This window comes from Drosophila sulfurigaster, chromosome 2L, assembly GCF_023558435.1.
Source record: "Drosophila sulfurigaster albostrigata strain 15112-1811.04 chromosome 2L, ASM2355843v2, whole genome shotgun sequence".
NCBI classification, from domain to species: domain Eukaryota; kingdom Metazoa; phylum Arthropoda; class Insecta; order Diptera; family Drosophilidae; genus Drosophila; species Drosophila sulfurigaster.
The window spans coordinates 14,216,722-14,233,450 of NC_084881.1; the positions used below are offsets into that span (position 1 = coordinate 14,216,722).

The following is a 16,729-nucleotide window of genomic DNA, read 5'->3' on the forward strand; positions in this document are numbered from 1 at the left end:
AAAGAATGGTGAATTGTTTTTATAATTGCGTCAACTACGCTGTGCTACTTTTCTACTGTAGCAAAGTCCTTGTAATTCTTGTTATACGTTCATATGCTAGGATGTGTTATTTTATCACACTTTAGTACACAAGGAAACACGTCAACTTCCCCAGCTTTCCGTTATCGAAACCATTACGAAATTTATCCCTAGCAACATATTGCTGCCTACAGGATGTTGGTCAACATTGCCAAAAACCAAAAAAAATGTAATAAATGTGGAGCGACGAAGTTGGAGCTTCCTCTTCAAATGAAATCGTGCTGCTCACGAAGAGTCGAACGGAAATTGAGGATTCCATAAGAGGCATACGGCTGCATATCCTTCAGTGCAATTTCTGATTTCGCAGTGATTTGAACTGAGCGCGCCAAAAAACAAACGAAATTCAATACAGCGAACTCGAAGTTCGCGTATCGTTTATCCTGCTTCGCGCTTCGTAAGCCAACGAACAGCGTGTCCTGTCGTTACAGCTTCAGTTCATTTTTGGCACTCGTTCATAATGGATCACGCACCGCGTCACACGCATTGGACATTATTATTATCATTAGTCCGCCGAGTGCGAGCAATATACGTAATATTTGTGAATGTGAATGTAGTGTGAAGGACGTCATCGAGTCACGAGACTCGAGACTCGAGACTCGAGAAACAAGAAACGAAGCAAAACAAAAACAGTTCTGACTAAAGGATATGTGGCCGGAAATGTTATCTTTCTCGTTGCCGATTTCGCGTAGTGCAACAGCAGCAATAATAACAAAAACAACTTGTAGTTGAAAAGAAAAAACATAAAAAGGAAGGAACTGCCAGAAAACAGCTCACAAGCCCAAAGGGGGCAAAAGAAAAACAAAAAAATGATTATGTTGATGGTGCCGCTGAGGCAGCCACTGTCTATGTCCAAAGTCCCAATGTGCCTGCCCCTGCCGTTGCACCTGTCTCAGTCTCAGTCTCAGCGTCAGCTACAGTCTCCATGTACGTCTACATCTCAGTCTCCGTCGCAGTTCGAGGCATTAGATCTATGGTTGCCCATGGCGCTGATGTCATACATTTGTGCCCATCAAAGTGAAAGTGTTGTTGTTCCCACTGCTACCAAAGCTACTACTACTGCTGCTACTGCTGCTGCTACTTTTGCTCGTGAGCCTTCGTGTTGGCCAACTGTCAACTGTCTACTTGGTCGCAGTCGCAGTCATGTGCCGTTATCCTGCAAGTGAAAACAAAAGTGTTTTGTGCGCTATGCGAAAGTAATTAACCAGAAAAATTCAAGAATAAACCCAAAACAACTTGTGAAGTTTTATGAAGTGAAACTAAACTGAAATTAGGATTACTCAAGACTAAAGCAAATCACATCACAACTCCATTAAAGGATTATAACGTTAATAAATCGTATCAATACAATGGATAGTTTCATATTATTATGCTGTCTCCTGCAGTTGTCCAGAAATGGTGAGAAAGTATTTAAACAATATTTGCATTTTAGTAATAAATACAAAACATACAAATATTTACACAAATGTTCTTTGTGCAAAAAGTTTTAATTTCGATTGAAAGTTCAGTTTTCGTTTTGCATGTTTGACAAAGCAACAAAAAAAAGTGCAGCATACTTTTGGGGCGCAACACAAATATTGTGTATACGACATGCATTTGAAAAGAAATGTTTGTTATTTGTGTCTCGTTTCCAAATTTAGTACACTTAAAATAATTGATGCTGCAACATTTTGGCAATTTTGGCTATTAGAATTTAATATCCGGTACATTCAAATTTCAACATTTGTGTGTTGCATTTACCTTTCGTTAGTAACCTATTTTAGAGAACTTAATAATTGTTGTGGCTGTTAGCTTACATGAATATCTGATGACAATACAACAAGTTGCTTGAGTTAGAGTATTTGTTTATTTAGAAAGTTGATTACTAGTTATGGTAATTACCTATTAAATTAGCAAAATATTTGCATTCGTTTCATTAGGATTATCATAGATATAATATACATCAAGCAAACGTAGTACGCTAATTAAAAGCTATGCATATCTTAGTCACTACCTAACGCCATAAATAATGCGAATATTCTGCCGGCTCAACAATTTCCAGACAACTCCACTCCCTTTATTTGCCGCGTCATAAAATTGATCCATTAGTCACTTATGCTAAAAGGTTATTTCACTCATTTGCCATGTCGAAAGTAGTTTTTGCGCTTTTCCCTTTAAGCTTTCTTTCTTCCGCTGTTAAATTATTAAATTTACTCAATGATTTAACTACATAAACTTGCTCTGTAAGTTCACACAAACAATTGGGTAATTTAATTTTGTAGTTTTTCAAAGTTTTCTCTAGCAATCGAGATACTTTTTTGTATGCTAATGTTTATTTTCAATTTAAAATGCGATGCGGCAAAAAGTGGCCTCTGGGCTACAGACTGTGTTGTTGGGCGTTGTGAGGGTAGAAAATAACATCGCGTGCTGGGAATTGTTGTTCGTATATATGTATATGTGAAGTGACCAACAAATTGGTAACAAGCATTCCATGGAACTTATTAAATTATGCTTGAAATTCGCTAAACATTGCGTAATGTCTGTAAATAAATTGTTTAATACGCAAAAAAAAAGAAAGATAATGAGTCAAGCTTCAAAGAGTGGCATTTCATTTCAAAGTTGTTATTGAAATGTTTTCGCCAAGTTGGCAAGAGGCATCGAGATTTCGCACAAACAAAAAACATAAAAAGGTGCAGACATAAAAGATTTGTGCATTTTCCTCAGCTATCTGCTTCCATCTACAGTTGTAATTAAATCAAAGGAAAGCCAAATAGGAAACCGAGCACATCTGGTTTTCCTTTTTTTATGGAACCCATCGAGTGGATAGTTGCCAGTTAATATTTTGCTGCAATTTTCCCGTTTTTTCCTTGAATTCTTTCACTTTTTTTTTTGCTGGTGGAAAGAGAGAGTTAAAAATATTTGCAACTATTCGTACAACGATGGGCAAGTGATAAATTTAATGCACATTTTTACAGCAGCTGCAGTTATCGGAGTTGAGAGTCCATCGATGGCCGTTGGAGATGGTGCCGGAGAGATGCTGGCATCGTCACCGCCTCCGCCACCGCCATCAGTACTCACACTGACGCCATCGACGCCATCAATAACGCATTTTGTAAATGACTCCTTCATCATCTTCTGCAAAACAGTACAAAAGGATATCGACACCAAGTGGCGTGATCCCCGTGGCCAGACCCGTGAGAATACCAAGGGACGTGTCCACATCGAGAAGAAGACGGGTAAGCACACAACAACAACAACAACAACGAGGATAGACAGACAGACGGAACATAAATGCTATAAGTTATGCTAAAGTAGCCAGTGCAGAGTGCAAATTCTCAAACTCAAACTCAAACTCAAACTGAATCATCAACTTCTCCCCTTTCACTCACGCTGTCTAGGTCTGTTGGCCCTCGTCTTTGAGCATATTTCACTGGACGATAAGGGCAACTGGACCTGTGAAATGGACCCAGCTGCCGCTGCACGGGAACCAACAAAATCATTTGAGCTACTCGTAAATCGTAAGTTCAACTATCTTTGCAAAAACATATTTATGCTGAACAGTATCAGTGTGTAAGTGTGTGTGTGTAGGCTTGCAAGTGTTTCAAGTGTAGATGGAACTGTTCTTCTTACAAGCTGATACTTATTTATGGCCTAGATGTAATAAGCTGTGTATGAAAAATAGAAAAGCATGAATAACTATATAAGATTCCAAACTGGTTATATAGATTTATGATAGGTGTATTTCAACAACTTGCAGTTCAACTGATTTACTAGCTTTAGCTTGATAAAACTATGGGAATATAATAAATTTAAGATAGTTATATTTTTAATGATTTTAAGCTAGACAAAAATAAATAACTACGTTAATAGTAAACGGGTACTACACAATGGAAAGAGCAATAAATATCAATTATATAGATTTATGATATGCGTTAAACTGATTTACTTTCTTTAGCTGAAGTCAATAAAATAAAATATATTGACTTCAACCTGGTAAATTTTGAAATAAAAATTTACAACTAAACAAGAATTTTAGATACTAAACAGGTTCCACATAATAGTCAGTAATGAAAATATATATTATATAGATTTATGATACAACTATTTTAACATCTTGCAGTTAAAATGATTTACTTTCCTTAGTCTATGAGAATATATTGAATTCAAACTAGATATATTTTAACAATTTTAAAGTAAAGTTCCTCTTGGCTAATATTTCAAAATGCAAATTTTCTTTTCTCTGTCAATTCAAAGACCAAAAATAATTCCATTTCTTTTGAGACTTTACTTATATTAAGTTGGCATATTTAAAATTCACTGCATTTGCTATGCAAATCTCTTATCAGGCAGCTGCATTTTAGCCTATGAAATTGTCCGCACACACATTTGTTAGTAATATGTTTAATCAGCTGCAAAGTCAAGCTGGCAAATTGCAACTGGTTATTGACACAATGTGACACAATTGAGCAATTTCCTTCTTGCCTTTCTCTTACCCAAAATAAAACACAGAGAAGATCTCGTTTGACAAGACGGAGCTGGTGCAATCAGTGCGCGAAGGACGCGATGCGCTGGTCAATTGCTACGTCAAAGGACAACCAGCACCGGAAGTCTCGTGGATGCACAATGGCGAATACATAAACAGTGAGTAGTCGTCAGTCAACAGTTTAGACAAACGCAAACTGTATTTGCCAAATCAACTGAAACAATTTGGTCTCTTTGCTCTCTCACTCTTTCACTCTTCACTCGCTTGTTTAGCTGTGAACTCGACGAAGCATCGACGCCTGTCGGACGGACTGTTTATCCGGAATGTGAGTCAAACGGATGCCGGAGAATACACATGTCGCGCCATGCGCATCACGCCCACATTTTCCGATTCCGATCAGATAACGATACTGCTAAGGATACAGCGTAAGTGATAGAAATGCGATTGAAGATGCAAGTGTTTAGATAATGATTAGTTGACTAAAAGTTCTCCGCTTTGATTTTAATTATTGCGCAGCACATGACGTATACTTGATATACATATACGTGCATATAACGCCTGCATTATAAAGCAACCAACACCCGTTTGATCTCTGGCTGCATTCATTTGATTGCTATAGGATTACAGCGTCGCTTTCAATTGAGCTGTGCTTTGCCGTCAAAATTTTACTAATGACTCTCGACTATTGACTGAAAGTAACCCAACCCGCACTCCAATACAAAGCTGACCGAGAGTCGTGTCTGTCCGTCTGTCTGTCTGTCTGTCTGTCCGTTCGTCTGTCGCAAGAGCAAACAGCAGGCAATGGCAACAGAACCGAAACTAATTTGTAGCTCTGTTGAAATGCTGCAATATATATGTTTGCATTTCCTGAGCAATAAACCTCAATGAGCCCCAGTGACGACGACGACAACGAGAGAGAGAGAGAGAGAGAGAGAGGAGAGGACGAAATGCTAAAATGTGCCATCAGTTTACGCTTGAATGGAGCTCGCTTGTGGCGCTGTGCAAAAAGTGTAACTGATGTGCCGTGTGCGGCTTCAGCTGGGGGATTTGCCTAAGACAACGATGGGGACAAAGTGCTGGCCTGCTTGCACTTTCCCCCCCCTCTCACTCTCACATTGCAAATAGTGAATCCTTGATGCGGGTGCAATAAAGCTTCCATTACTCTCTCACTCACACTCTCACTCACACTCTCACTCTGTGTTGCAGATAAACCCCATTGGTCATACAACGAAACGTTGCCAATGCAATACGCCTATGTGGGTGGCGCCGTTAACCTTAGCTGCGATGCGATGGGAGAGCCACCGCCATCGTTCACCTGGCTGCATAACAGCAAGGGCATCGTGGGCTTCAATCATCGCATCTTCATGGCCGACTATGGGGCGACACTCCAGCTGGATATACGCAATGCCAGCCAGTTTGGCGACTACAAGTGCAAGGTGGCCAATCCCTTGGGCATGCTGGAGCGCATCATTAAACTGCGAACGGGCATCAAGCCAATTGGAGCCACACGCATTCAGCTGAAGCGTTTGTATCCGGACGCTCTCGAGCTTGATCTGCGCTCGCCCCGCATGACCAATGCGACTGATGAGATGCAAATCTTTGGCTATCGCGTCGCCTACATGAGCGAGAGTGATTTCAAATACAGTGCTGGTAACTGGAGTCATGCCAAACAGCGCGATTTCTCCTTCCATCGAGGTGAGTAACTCTCAAATGATTTGCTTTCCCATGTTGTCAGCTATATTTTGCTCATTTTAATGACAATCTATATGAAAGTCTGTGTTATTTGATGATAACTGCCTGGTCGAATAATGGTTTCAAAATTGATAACTAAATATGGCATTCAAAAGTAGTATCCAAACTTTCATTTAGTGCGATTAAATCGATGTGTTTATAATATATGTCTTCTGAGTAATGTATTATTTAAAGAAAAAGTCAAAACAAGATTTTTATAAGAATAAAATATTCTATATATTTAAAAGATTTAATTTCTACAGTTGTCCCTTTCAAAATTTACATATTTTTAAGATCACGAAATTAATATTTAAATTCTTAGAAGTATTAAGTGAAATTTGACATCACTTTCTAACGCATCGCTTCAATCTATTTTGGTTGCAGGTCATCGTTTCATTGTGCCACATCTGAAGAGCAACACGACGTATTTGATGCGAGTGGCATCCCGTAATCTGGCTGGTCTGAGTGATTGGAGCACGGTGAGGAAATTTGCCACTGCAACGGCATCAAGCTGGAAGGCAATCAGCTGGCAGCTGCTAATGATATCGTGCATTGGCCTCGCTTTGATGTGGCATTAAATGAGTAGGAGTAGAGAGCATTAAATAATTTGCATTTATTATAGAATTATTGATTATTCGTTATTCGTTATTACGACAAACTGATTATCAATTATCGCGTTTTGAGAACCAAGTTAACTGAAGCCTTAGTTAATGTTGTTGCTGTTATTGCTGCTGAATATTTTGGAAGCATCTTGTGTTTATGTGTGTATCTTCTGTGATAAAGTTTTGTGTGCCATTCACTTACGATTGATTATCCCTCTCCCTCCCCCACACTGATTAAATAGAGAGAGACGACTGCTTTGCAAACGAATTTGTTCATACCCATCATCATTTCAAGTATGAAAATTTGTTTAATCGACTACAACTATTGATTTTGATTTTGCGGAGACAAAGATAGATAAATTCGAAACAAAACAAAAGTAAACAAAGCAAAAAAAGAAAACATATGCATTGTCAACTCTACCTTATACGAGTAATATGATAGTTAAATCTAAATTTAGCCTAACTCTACATCAATGTTGTTCATGCGATACTAAATAAATATTTAAATAGCATCTAAGATCTTCCCAAACACACACACACTCACACACAACAAAACTCACTTTGATGAAATTTACAACAAAAAAGTCCAAGTTATTGAATACAAAATGCAATGAGAAAAGAAAACCAAAAACAAAATAAAAGTATTTATAAACTGCATATTGTGTAATAAAGCAAAGAAAACGCAAACCAAATCAATAATAGATGTGGATTTATATATGCTTAATTCCAAAATGAGAGCAAACGAAACCGAAATTGATAATGCAAATAAACCATTTAGTTGTTAAGCCGATGGTACGTATGAGTAATATGGAAATAAATTCATTTGAATGTGTAAAATGCGTGTGTTTTTCTAGTAAACTTTCTGCAGCTTTTAAGTACTTGTTAATGTGTGCTATTTGAAAGATCTAATTAGTTAATGTGTAGGTGATTCTTGCAACAGATTAAAGTCACGATATAGATTTATTGTATGAAATAATTTCGAACTTGATGTAACCTTAACTGCGTTTAATTTTTTTCAACATATTCTTAGATTGGTTTATAGCCACAGCATTAAGAGTCTGCGATTATATTGACTGCTAAAGATGCAAACAGTTCGTATACTTAATATACTAGCTGCCACCTGATTGTTGACCAAATTTATGCTGCGCTATTAAACCCTTAAGCAGCATAATAAACTAGCTCATAAAAGTCAATAAACCAGTCAAATTGCCAAGCATTTACATCAGTTAAGCATAAATCTCAGTTGGGCAGAGCACATTACATTACGTATACGTAATGTGCCATGAGGAAGCTTAAGCCTTAAGTAAAAGAAGAGAATCTCTCATTTTTTTTTGTTGTCGACTCGACTCCAGTCGTTGCTGGAAGTTAAGTGGCGACAAAGCCTTCAGAGTCTGTGCAGACTCTCGGCTCTCGAGGCAGCTGGGCTATTTGCGTAAGCCCAAAGACATTGTCGGCTATAAATGAACATTAACGCTATCGGCTATCGGGTCGTAATAACTTATTGTCTGTCTTTTATTTTATAACACGCTCGCGATATGTTTTAAAGTCCGCAAATATTACAGGTCAATGCAATTCCGGTCACAAACGTGACAGCATAAAAAACAGCAGCGCCAAAGAGCGAAAAGAAATAATATAAAAATATTGCCATAAAATAAATAAAAAGTAAAGGTGGAATATAAAATACAGAGAGAGAGAACGGAAGAATTGCATATTTACATAAATGATTCGTTTGCCTATAGACGTGTAATGCGCTTATTATTAAAACACAATTTATTGAAAATTTCGACCATGTTCGGCCAGTTGTTCTTAACTGACAGATTTTTAACTTTCACTCGGAGTACACAATCCCTTTCGCATCGACCATCGAACAGTCGCCATTTACCATTTTTACCCGCAAATTGACAATGTGCACCGACAGCAAAGAAGATTAAATCAGTTACTGTTGCTGCAATTTCAATAAAATGCATGCACAATATTGTAATTCATAACGAACTCTTGATACACTAGCATTAACTGGACTGAAGAAGGATCTTCATACTTCTACGAACTTTGTAATAAAGTGGTAAACCATAAGCTGATTGAAAACTGAAGGTTAGCAAATTTAAGTTTTAAGCTGAAAGATAAAATCGAAATCTCAATGCATAATGCTGTCTTTTGTATACATTTTGTAATTAACCCACACAAATCACTTTCAAGACAGCCTGTCTGCTAGTCGACCAACTATTCGATGCACGATGAAGTCAAACAATGACACCTCCATGGACGAATCATCTGCCTCCATTATTTACGATTACCGTACTTCCTCTTGTGCACAGTTTGTTTGGCAATTAATGGTTTCAGTGTTATTCTTCTTTCTTTTTTTATTGTGTACTGATAATGCATGGGAGTATTTGTGGATACTTGAGGCTACGTCTATATGAACTGCATACGTAGAGGTGGAGCTGGGTTGAATGGGCAGTAAACATTATTACCTGGGCTATCAGCTGCAGATGATTGTCGTCGTGCGATGCATGGCGTTGGTTGGCTTCCTGCCGCAATCGTTTCGGTTTATTTTAATTAAAATTTACAATTAATATTTAATGAGTCGGGAGAGTGACACCCGGAGCATCAGCATCAGCTTCATCAGCAGCAGAAGCAGGCAATGGCAACGGCAACACGTTCATATTGATGCAGCACATCAAATTGAATCTCCATGAGCGGCAAAGATAGATGTGCAGCAAGGACATGCGGAAGGTGCAACCCAACTCTACCTCTACCTCTATCTCTCTCTTGTGTGTCATGGTAATTTTGTGAAAAGTAATTTTGTGCCACAGCCACGACAAATTGAATATAATTTGTCGCATCATCTGCATCAAGTAATTGCGAGTGATTTCCATTTACAGCATCAGCAGGCAGAAGCATTTATTGGTTAGTTTTATGCATATTATTAATAATAATGAATTACTTTGTCAGCACTTAATTGTACAAACTGAATGACAAATGCATGTTAATGCCAGTTGATTTAAAAGACGGACAGATATCAGATACTCGAAAACTGAATCTTAATTTTGGTAAAATCACAAAATACACTTTAGTATCCACCTTACAAACTAGATGGAGCCACTCCATAATTACGTGCAAAATCAACGTAGCAGCAATTCAAACACTAGATGTCGCCACTGTTGCAGGTATTCTCACTCCACATATAGTACATCAAATGCTGTCTTTGCTGTGACTTATCTTCTTCACTGCCGAAGGCTTTGGGCTAATCAGAAGCGTATTTGCATACATGTGTTTGGACAGTGTTCAGTATAAAGATTACAACCTTTCAATCCACATTTAATATGTGCTGCAACACCTCCCAAAATGGCCAAGCATATCCCTCAAGATGCCCTCAGGCCCAAGACTTCAACATTAATTAAACCGCAAGTCATCAACAAATCATTAAGCTGTCAATTTGGCAATTTTGCCGTTAGGTGCAATAAATGCTTAATAACATATTTATGAGCAGCAAAACAAATAAGACCAAGCATGCAAATAAATTTCAATTTGATTGCGCTTTGATAGCTCAACTCGATTTTGTGTGTATAAACGATTTTGAGTGTATAAACGATGCTCGTAATAAAAGTGGTTCCTTGAAAGGATAACCGTATAATTCAATATAAATTGATAGATAGAAATAATTACCATATTTCTTATGACAATATTTATCGGTAACTTACACGTATCAATCGCAATAAATTCCATAACGCAACTAGAAATTAAAAACAAAAGGAAAATCTATTGAAAATGTGACACAAAAACGAGAGAAAAGAGCTGCCATAAAGTAAAATAAATGGTAATAGAAAATGCAAGTGAAAAAGTGAAACCTAGTAAAATGAAAAGTTAAAATGAAAGTAGAATAACAATACTGTGCGAAATAAAAAATTAGGATCATAGGTTTAAATTTAGGAAGCACTTTACATTAAATATAGAGACAGCTAGCAGGTGTTTGCTATAAATTGAATTTACTTTGAGACCTTTCTGTGCACATTAGAAACAACCGCAATGCTGCAAACGTAAGATATGGACGACTCTTTTCTAAATATCACGTATACGCAGCGTAAAATAGTGCTCCTGTAGTTGTGACACACATTGTCCTAAGCCATTTTAAATCACTTTCAATAGATGTGCAGCACATAAAAGGTTAACTATATCGCAGTTATTTCTAGCACTTCCGCTTGACAAGCCCCAATGCATAAATGGGTCAGAGAGAGAAAGAGAGAGAGAGAGAGAGAGAGAGAGTGCACATTGCATACTGCCCCGATATCTGTCAAATCGATTGACATGTTGAAGCCTCGCTTCGATGCTTTGCCAAACAAAATAGAGAAAGAAGGAATCAATGGCGAAACAGTCATTATTTAAACAAATTCCATTCAGCAGAGTTTTCACCCCTTTCATGCAACTCATCCCCGATTGTCTATTCGCCACACAACAAAAACTTTTGCACCTTGTAACGACTTTTTAAGTGCCAAAATGTGGAGCACAATGAATATGTAAATCACCATTCGGGAAGAGCAGGTCTCGAAGGGCTGTGGGAGAGAGGGGGGTAGAGGACAAACACGCGTTGTACGCGAAACAAATAGGAAAACGCGTTGAAAATGAAAATAAATGTGAATATTTAAGTGATTTATATGCAAGAACACTTCAACTGCAAATGTGGAATATGCCAAAGTCAGCATATGTTAAGGACTAAGGGACACAGACTGAGAGAAAGATGAAGGCAGGGATTGAGGGTGTGGGGTGGTTTTCATTTGAATATGTCAGTGGGTCTGAGAGTCATTCATTGTGCGGTGGTCTAGACACATGTACGACCCGACCTGTCTGTTACTTTCTACCACACAATCTTGGCCGGAGGGAAAGTAGGAAAAGTAGGGAAAGTAGTGAACGGAGGGAAAGAAGGAGGAAACCTTTCAGGATGCAAAATGGTTATTCTTCTCATTTGTCTCGTCATCAGCAAATTTAATTAATTTCACAACAAATGAGCAGTCTCGACAACCCTTTGAAAGATTGCAATTGTTTGTTTTATATTTTTGTTAAAGCACAGCTAATGAATTTGTGAATTTAAAAGCTCAGCAAGCTGGAAGCAATATTTTTAAAATAGTATGCAGCATCAGTTCTAGTGGAAATCATATATTCAAGATTAATTAATTAAAGTAATTCTGCTTATTTTCTTAAAAAACATTCAAGAGCAACATATTATCGATTCAAGAAATATTCAATAAGTGCAATTAATTCAAAAGTCAATTAACTAAAATAAATTCAGCATGTGACCAATATTATGGTAAAGAAAATCGAGAGCTTCATTGATATTTTGGGTTTATAATAGAGAACAACAAGGAGTCAAGCAAAAGGGCAATTAATTAAAATTTAATTTGTTTTTAATCACAGACATTTTGCACATGCCACTGGAAATAACAAATTTGCAGTCATTTGCACATGTGGACAAACAAATTAAATCATTAAAAATGCAAAGGTAATAATCATGACAACGATACACAATACCCGTGGCATCCCTTGCCTTGTATTTTGATCCCCTTTTAATGGCAGCCACCCGTTTTGGGCCAAAATCGGCTTACAACCAAAACAAGAAATTGTAAACAATTTAAGCTATCTCTTTCACCATTTGATTAATTTCAATACAATTATATTATGTATAACCGGCAGACCTGAACTGAACCAGGCCATGACCAAAATGGGCGCAAAGGTAACGTTATCCATTTTATACAATTTTTACCCATAGTCTTCTTTCATTGTTGTTGTTGTTGCTGTTGCTGTGGCTGGTGTGAGAAATTGACATCTGCTGCATGGCAGACATGCAACATTTTTGGCCATTTTGGTTATTGTTATGGCTTTTAATGAATTCCATGCGGCCGTTAACATTTACAACAACAAATTTATGGCCATCACATGCAAATAATTAAGATACGCGCAACAGCCGCGTTCAAAGTGACAATGAATGTGATTTATCAATGAATAACAAGAGTTTTTGCTCTTAAAGTTCTCGCCTAGAAAATACCCTAAATAAATTTAAATGTTAATTGAAGGAGTTTTGTTCCTGATTACACTAGGTTTTAGAATAATTTAGACATATTAAAATACAAATTAAAATTAATATAAAATTAGCATAAACAAGTAAAAAAGCTACAGTCGAGTGTGATCGACTGTGAGATACCCGCTACACATTTTGAAAAAAGCAAACTATTGCGGTTATATTGTATATACCAAAATATACCGAAAATACTACAAAATACTAAAAATATACGTATATATATATACGTAGTACCGCATTCAAAATATACCATAGACGACACAATATACCAGATTGTCAGCCAAAGCAACTAAGACCCATAGTAAGTAGGCGTTTTTGCTCATACAAATGTATTTCTTTAATAACTTCCACAATTTTTATCTGATCGCAATCAAATTTTCAGGAATCATAATAACTATTGTTTTTATTGTACACACCACACGCTGTAGCTTTTTACGCAGACGGACAGACGGACATGGCTAGATCGTGTCGGCTGTTAATGCTGATGAAGAATATATATACAGTAGAATCCGGTTATAACGACGCCGCTTATAGCGTCCGTTCGGTTTTTGTGACGAAAATTCGATGACTTGGTGGGTTCCCATACAAATTAAATTGATTAAAACAGTAATTAGTTGTATTTTAAAAACCTATGGCAACCATAGAATAATCAAAATTTTATTTTCAACTTTTGGTTAGTGGGTGTTCCGAATATAACGACGGTCCCTTGAAAGTCGCTATAACCGGATTCTACTGTACTTTATAAGGTCGGAGATGCCTCGTTCTACCTGTTACATACATTTCCTGCCAGCACAAAGTTATAATACCCTTCTACCCTATGGGTAGCGGGTATAAAAAGTTAGTTGCATTTTATATGCTGATTGCCAACAACAACAAAAATGCATTGCATACTTTGCAGCTGAATTATACAGAGCAATTGATCTCTGAAACTCAATAATATACACATTGAACAGGCTAGCTATCAACTGATGACCACAACATTCTCTCTCATCTTACTGATTCCCAGAGCTCTCTGACTGTACTGAACGCACCTGGAAGTTCCAGACAACTAGCAAATCGTCACTGAGTGAGGGGAACGTTTCTTAGCTCTATAATATTCATGACAGAGTTAGAGAGAGAGATAGAGAGAGAGCGGCTGTGGAAGCTGCGAGCGCATGTCCCTGCAGGACTGAGTGCAGCAGAACTTTTCAACTCTCACGACTCTGTGCGAGGCTTTGAGCTGTATGCGCTGCTTCTGCTAGCAGCCGTGTAGACTTCTGCTTGAGCGAGAGTACTTGCCGCAGTTATACATATGTATATCAATACATGTACATATAAGAAGGCACTGCAGAAGCCGCTGTCATGTAAGTGAATGTAGCTTCGTGCTTTACCAAGACCAAGGTTAATCAAATACAGAGCGGGCCTTTGCTCTGATTGGTCAGTTAGTTGTTGGTCTCAACAACAATGACATTAAAACGGAATGTAATTTAAATTTACTTTTCATCTAATTTCGGGCAACATGCCTGTTTACAGAGCCACATTTACTGACTTGCACTTGTTCTGTGGACTTGAATAGCCCGTGATCTTTTTGCAGCTGGAAAGTCAAAAGAACTTGCGATATATACAAAAAATGATGTATGAGGGCATAAAACAACAACAACAACAACATACTACGATTATTACCCATCTAATTTCATACAAAAAGACAGTAAAATATTTTACTTGCGTCTTCAGTCATAATAAAATGCACAAAAAACTTATTAAAGCTGCTTAAACTTGCACACAGACAACATTATGTTAAATTATAAAGCTCGGTTCAGCAAAGAGAAAAGCTCAACTGAAAGCAAGTTGCATTTTACTTGTAAATGCAATAAAAACGTAAAAGTGAAATCAAGTTCCTTTAGCCGAACTGCAAATACCCTTCCAGTTTGTTTGTACCTTTATATTTGACATCATTCGTTTTTGCTTAAATGATAGTTTAATAAGAATAAAACAAATATTTCTTATTTAAAGTTATTACTTTTAAATGTTAACTTTTGACTGCAGTTGCTAGCTTTACATACAATTGTGTCAATTTCTGTATGCGGGATATTAAAACGCTCATGCTGTTTGCTATTTATGCAAGAAAATCAGTGCAGCGACACAGCGGCTTACAAGCAACAAGGATGTAAGACATACGAGAAAGGCAGAAAGAGAGGAAAGGAGAGACGAACTGTAACATTCTCGTACATCGCTTATATGATATGCAGCTCAGAATCAGAGAGAGATAGACAGAGAGTCGCAGACTTTGCCCACATTTTTTGCATTGCAGCATGTGTCAAGCTTTTTCTTTAAATGTCAGTTTGCTGCTATGGATGGGCGTAACGGGGTGTCGAGCGTGGGCGTGGCACCTCCCTCCATGCCTGCTCCACATTTCTTGCTTTTTGCGGACTGCCTTATGCGGATTCGTATGTAAATGAAACGAAAGCGATAAAATGCAAACAGAAAGGTGTGTGTGCTAGAATATACCCTAAAAAGCTATACATGTACATATATACTACAATTTTGTGCTCAACCAACATAGAAATCATTCACTGTTTAAAATGAATTTTTTGATAAGGCATGAATGACTTCCAACTATTATTATCGTATATATGTACATATAATATTCACATTTCAAGAGTTTTGATATGACTACCCCAAGCAATTTGTGACAAACGAAAAGGAAATGATAGAAAGCTTTCTTATCAAAAGGTCTGACATCACGGGTCTATTCCACATACATATTCATGCACAGCTGCGTAGATAATGTAAACAAAGAGAGAGTTATCAGAAACCTTTGCTCTGACATAGCAATGTTTCGCAAAACGCAATTAAAATTGATCCCTGTAAATCATGTTCTACTTGCGAGATCAGATGGCAGATGAGCCGACTTCTGTTAGAGTATCATTGCTATTGTAACGCTAGTCGGTTTCTTCACCTTTCTTCTTATGACACACACATTCGCCTGGAACGGAAGAATCAATAAAAAGCAAACAAAGCAAATTACAGCGGGTCCACAGAAATAGCGCGCCCGCATACACAGACACACACTTCCACACACAATGCCAGCTAATTTTCGTTTTCTTTATTTTTACTTTTTTATTAGATTACAATAAGAATACAGTCACCATGCAAATTTAACAGTGAAACTTTGAGTAATCTTTTATTTAATATTATTATTGAATTCTAGCGGGTATCTCGACGCACACGATATCGACATTATTCTGATCCTGTAGCTCCCATTTGACCAATACAGACACTTTCGGGTAGCTCTTTAGCACAGGCAATGTGGCCGTGTATCGATACGTTTCGTTCTTTTCCAATGGGCATTTTAAGCCACTGTCTTGGCACGCATCTGGATTGGAGAGGGGGAAGGGCATTTCAATGCCAAGAACTTTGCCGTGAACAACGGTTTTCACGGCCGATGCAACTTCAGCCAGCGCAATATCTATCGATATCGAGACGTTCGTGTTCCTTTTGAGTACGCACTCGGACTTTGTGGTATCGCAGCCCTCGATGATCACCTGCGTAAACTTGCCCGTTTTAGAGCCGCAATCGTGAAATTCAAGTGCGCCACTCAGCTGCATCAGCGCCAGCAGCACCACCAAAGACAAGGTAATCACATACGACTTGAACATGATGTTCACTAAGCTTAATTAAATTATAAAAATTTCAGCCGAGATACTAAAAAAAACGTAGAATTTATTTTTCTTCTGCAACAGCTTAGCAACAACTGAAACTGAGAAGAAAACGACAAAACGCAGAGACTAAAATCAGCTGCGCGCCTCA

General features: G+C 37.6%; 3 protein-coding genes across 4 annotated transcripts in view; 2 read left to right on the forward strand and 1 right to left on the reverse strand.

Annotated features, from left to right (window-relative positions):
• The window catches only part of LOC133836007 (neuropeptide-like 4), a 135,485-nt gene that overhangs the window by 1,537 nt on the left and 117,219 nt on the right, over nucleotides 1-16,729 (forward strand). The gene's annotated exons all lie outside the window — the stretch shown is intronic.
• Nucleotides 367-7,413, forward strand: LOC133850174 (neural cell adhesion molecule 2). Of its 2 annotated transcripts, none has more exons than XM_062286169.1 (7): nucleotides 367-1,473; nucleotides 3,030-3,290; nucleotides 3,453-3,572; nucleotides 4,564-4,695; nucleotides 4,810-4,962; nucleotides 5,744-6,232; nucleotides 6,653-7,413. In XM_062286169.1, exons 1-7 carry the CDS (start codon nucleotides 1,425-1,427, stop codon nucleotides 6,844-6,846), a joined length of 1,398 nt encoding a protein of 465 aa, XP_062142153.1. In that variant the 5' UTR covers nucleotides 367-1,424; the 3' UTR covers nucleotides 6,847-7,413. The 2 variants fall into 2 exon arrangements, with proteins under 2 accessions (XP_062142153.1, XP_062142154.1); XM_062286170.1 differs by having other exon boundaries at nucleotides 3,033-3,290.
• LOC133834894 (NPC intracellular cholesterol transporter 2 homolog a) lies at nucleotides 16,011-16,683 on the reverse strand. The gene has a single exon (XM_062264663.1). The coding sequence runs from the start codon at nucleotides 16,576-16,578 to the stop codon at nucleotides 16,117-16,119; it is 462 nt and encodes a 153-aa protein (XP_062120647.1). The 5' UTR covers nucleotides 16,579-16,683; the 3' UTR covers nucleotides 16,011-16,116.

Bases quoted from the DNA above. Each gene is read 5' to 3' on its own strand.
- LOC133850174 (XM_062286169.1), top strand. From the start codon at position 1,425: ATGGATAGTTTCATATTATTATGCTGTCTCCTGCAGTTGTCCAGAAAT. The intron at 3,573-4,563 runs GTAAGTTCAACT...AATAAAACACAG, and splicing joins ATTTGAGCTACTCGTAAATC to AGAAGATCTCGTTTGACAAG. The intron at 4,696-4,809 runs GTGAGTAGTCGT...TCGCTTGTTTAG, and splicing joins CAATGGCGAATACATAAACA to CTGTGAACTCGACGAAGCAT.
- LOC133834894 (XM_062264663.1), bottom strand. From the start codon at position 16,578: ATGTTCAAGTCGTATGTGATTACCTTGTCTTTGGTGGTGCTGCTGGCG.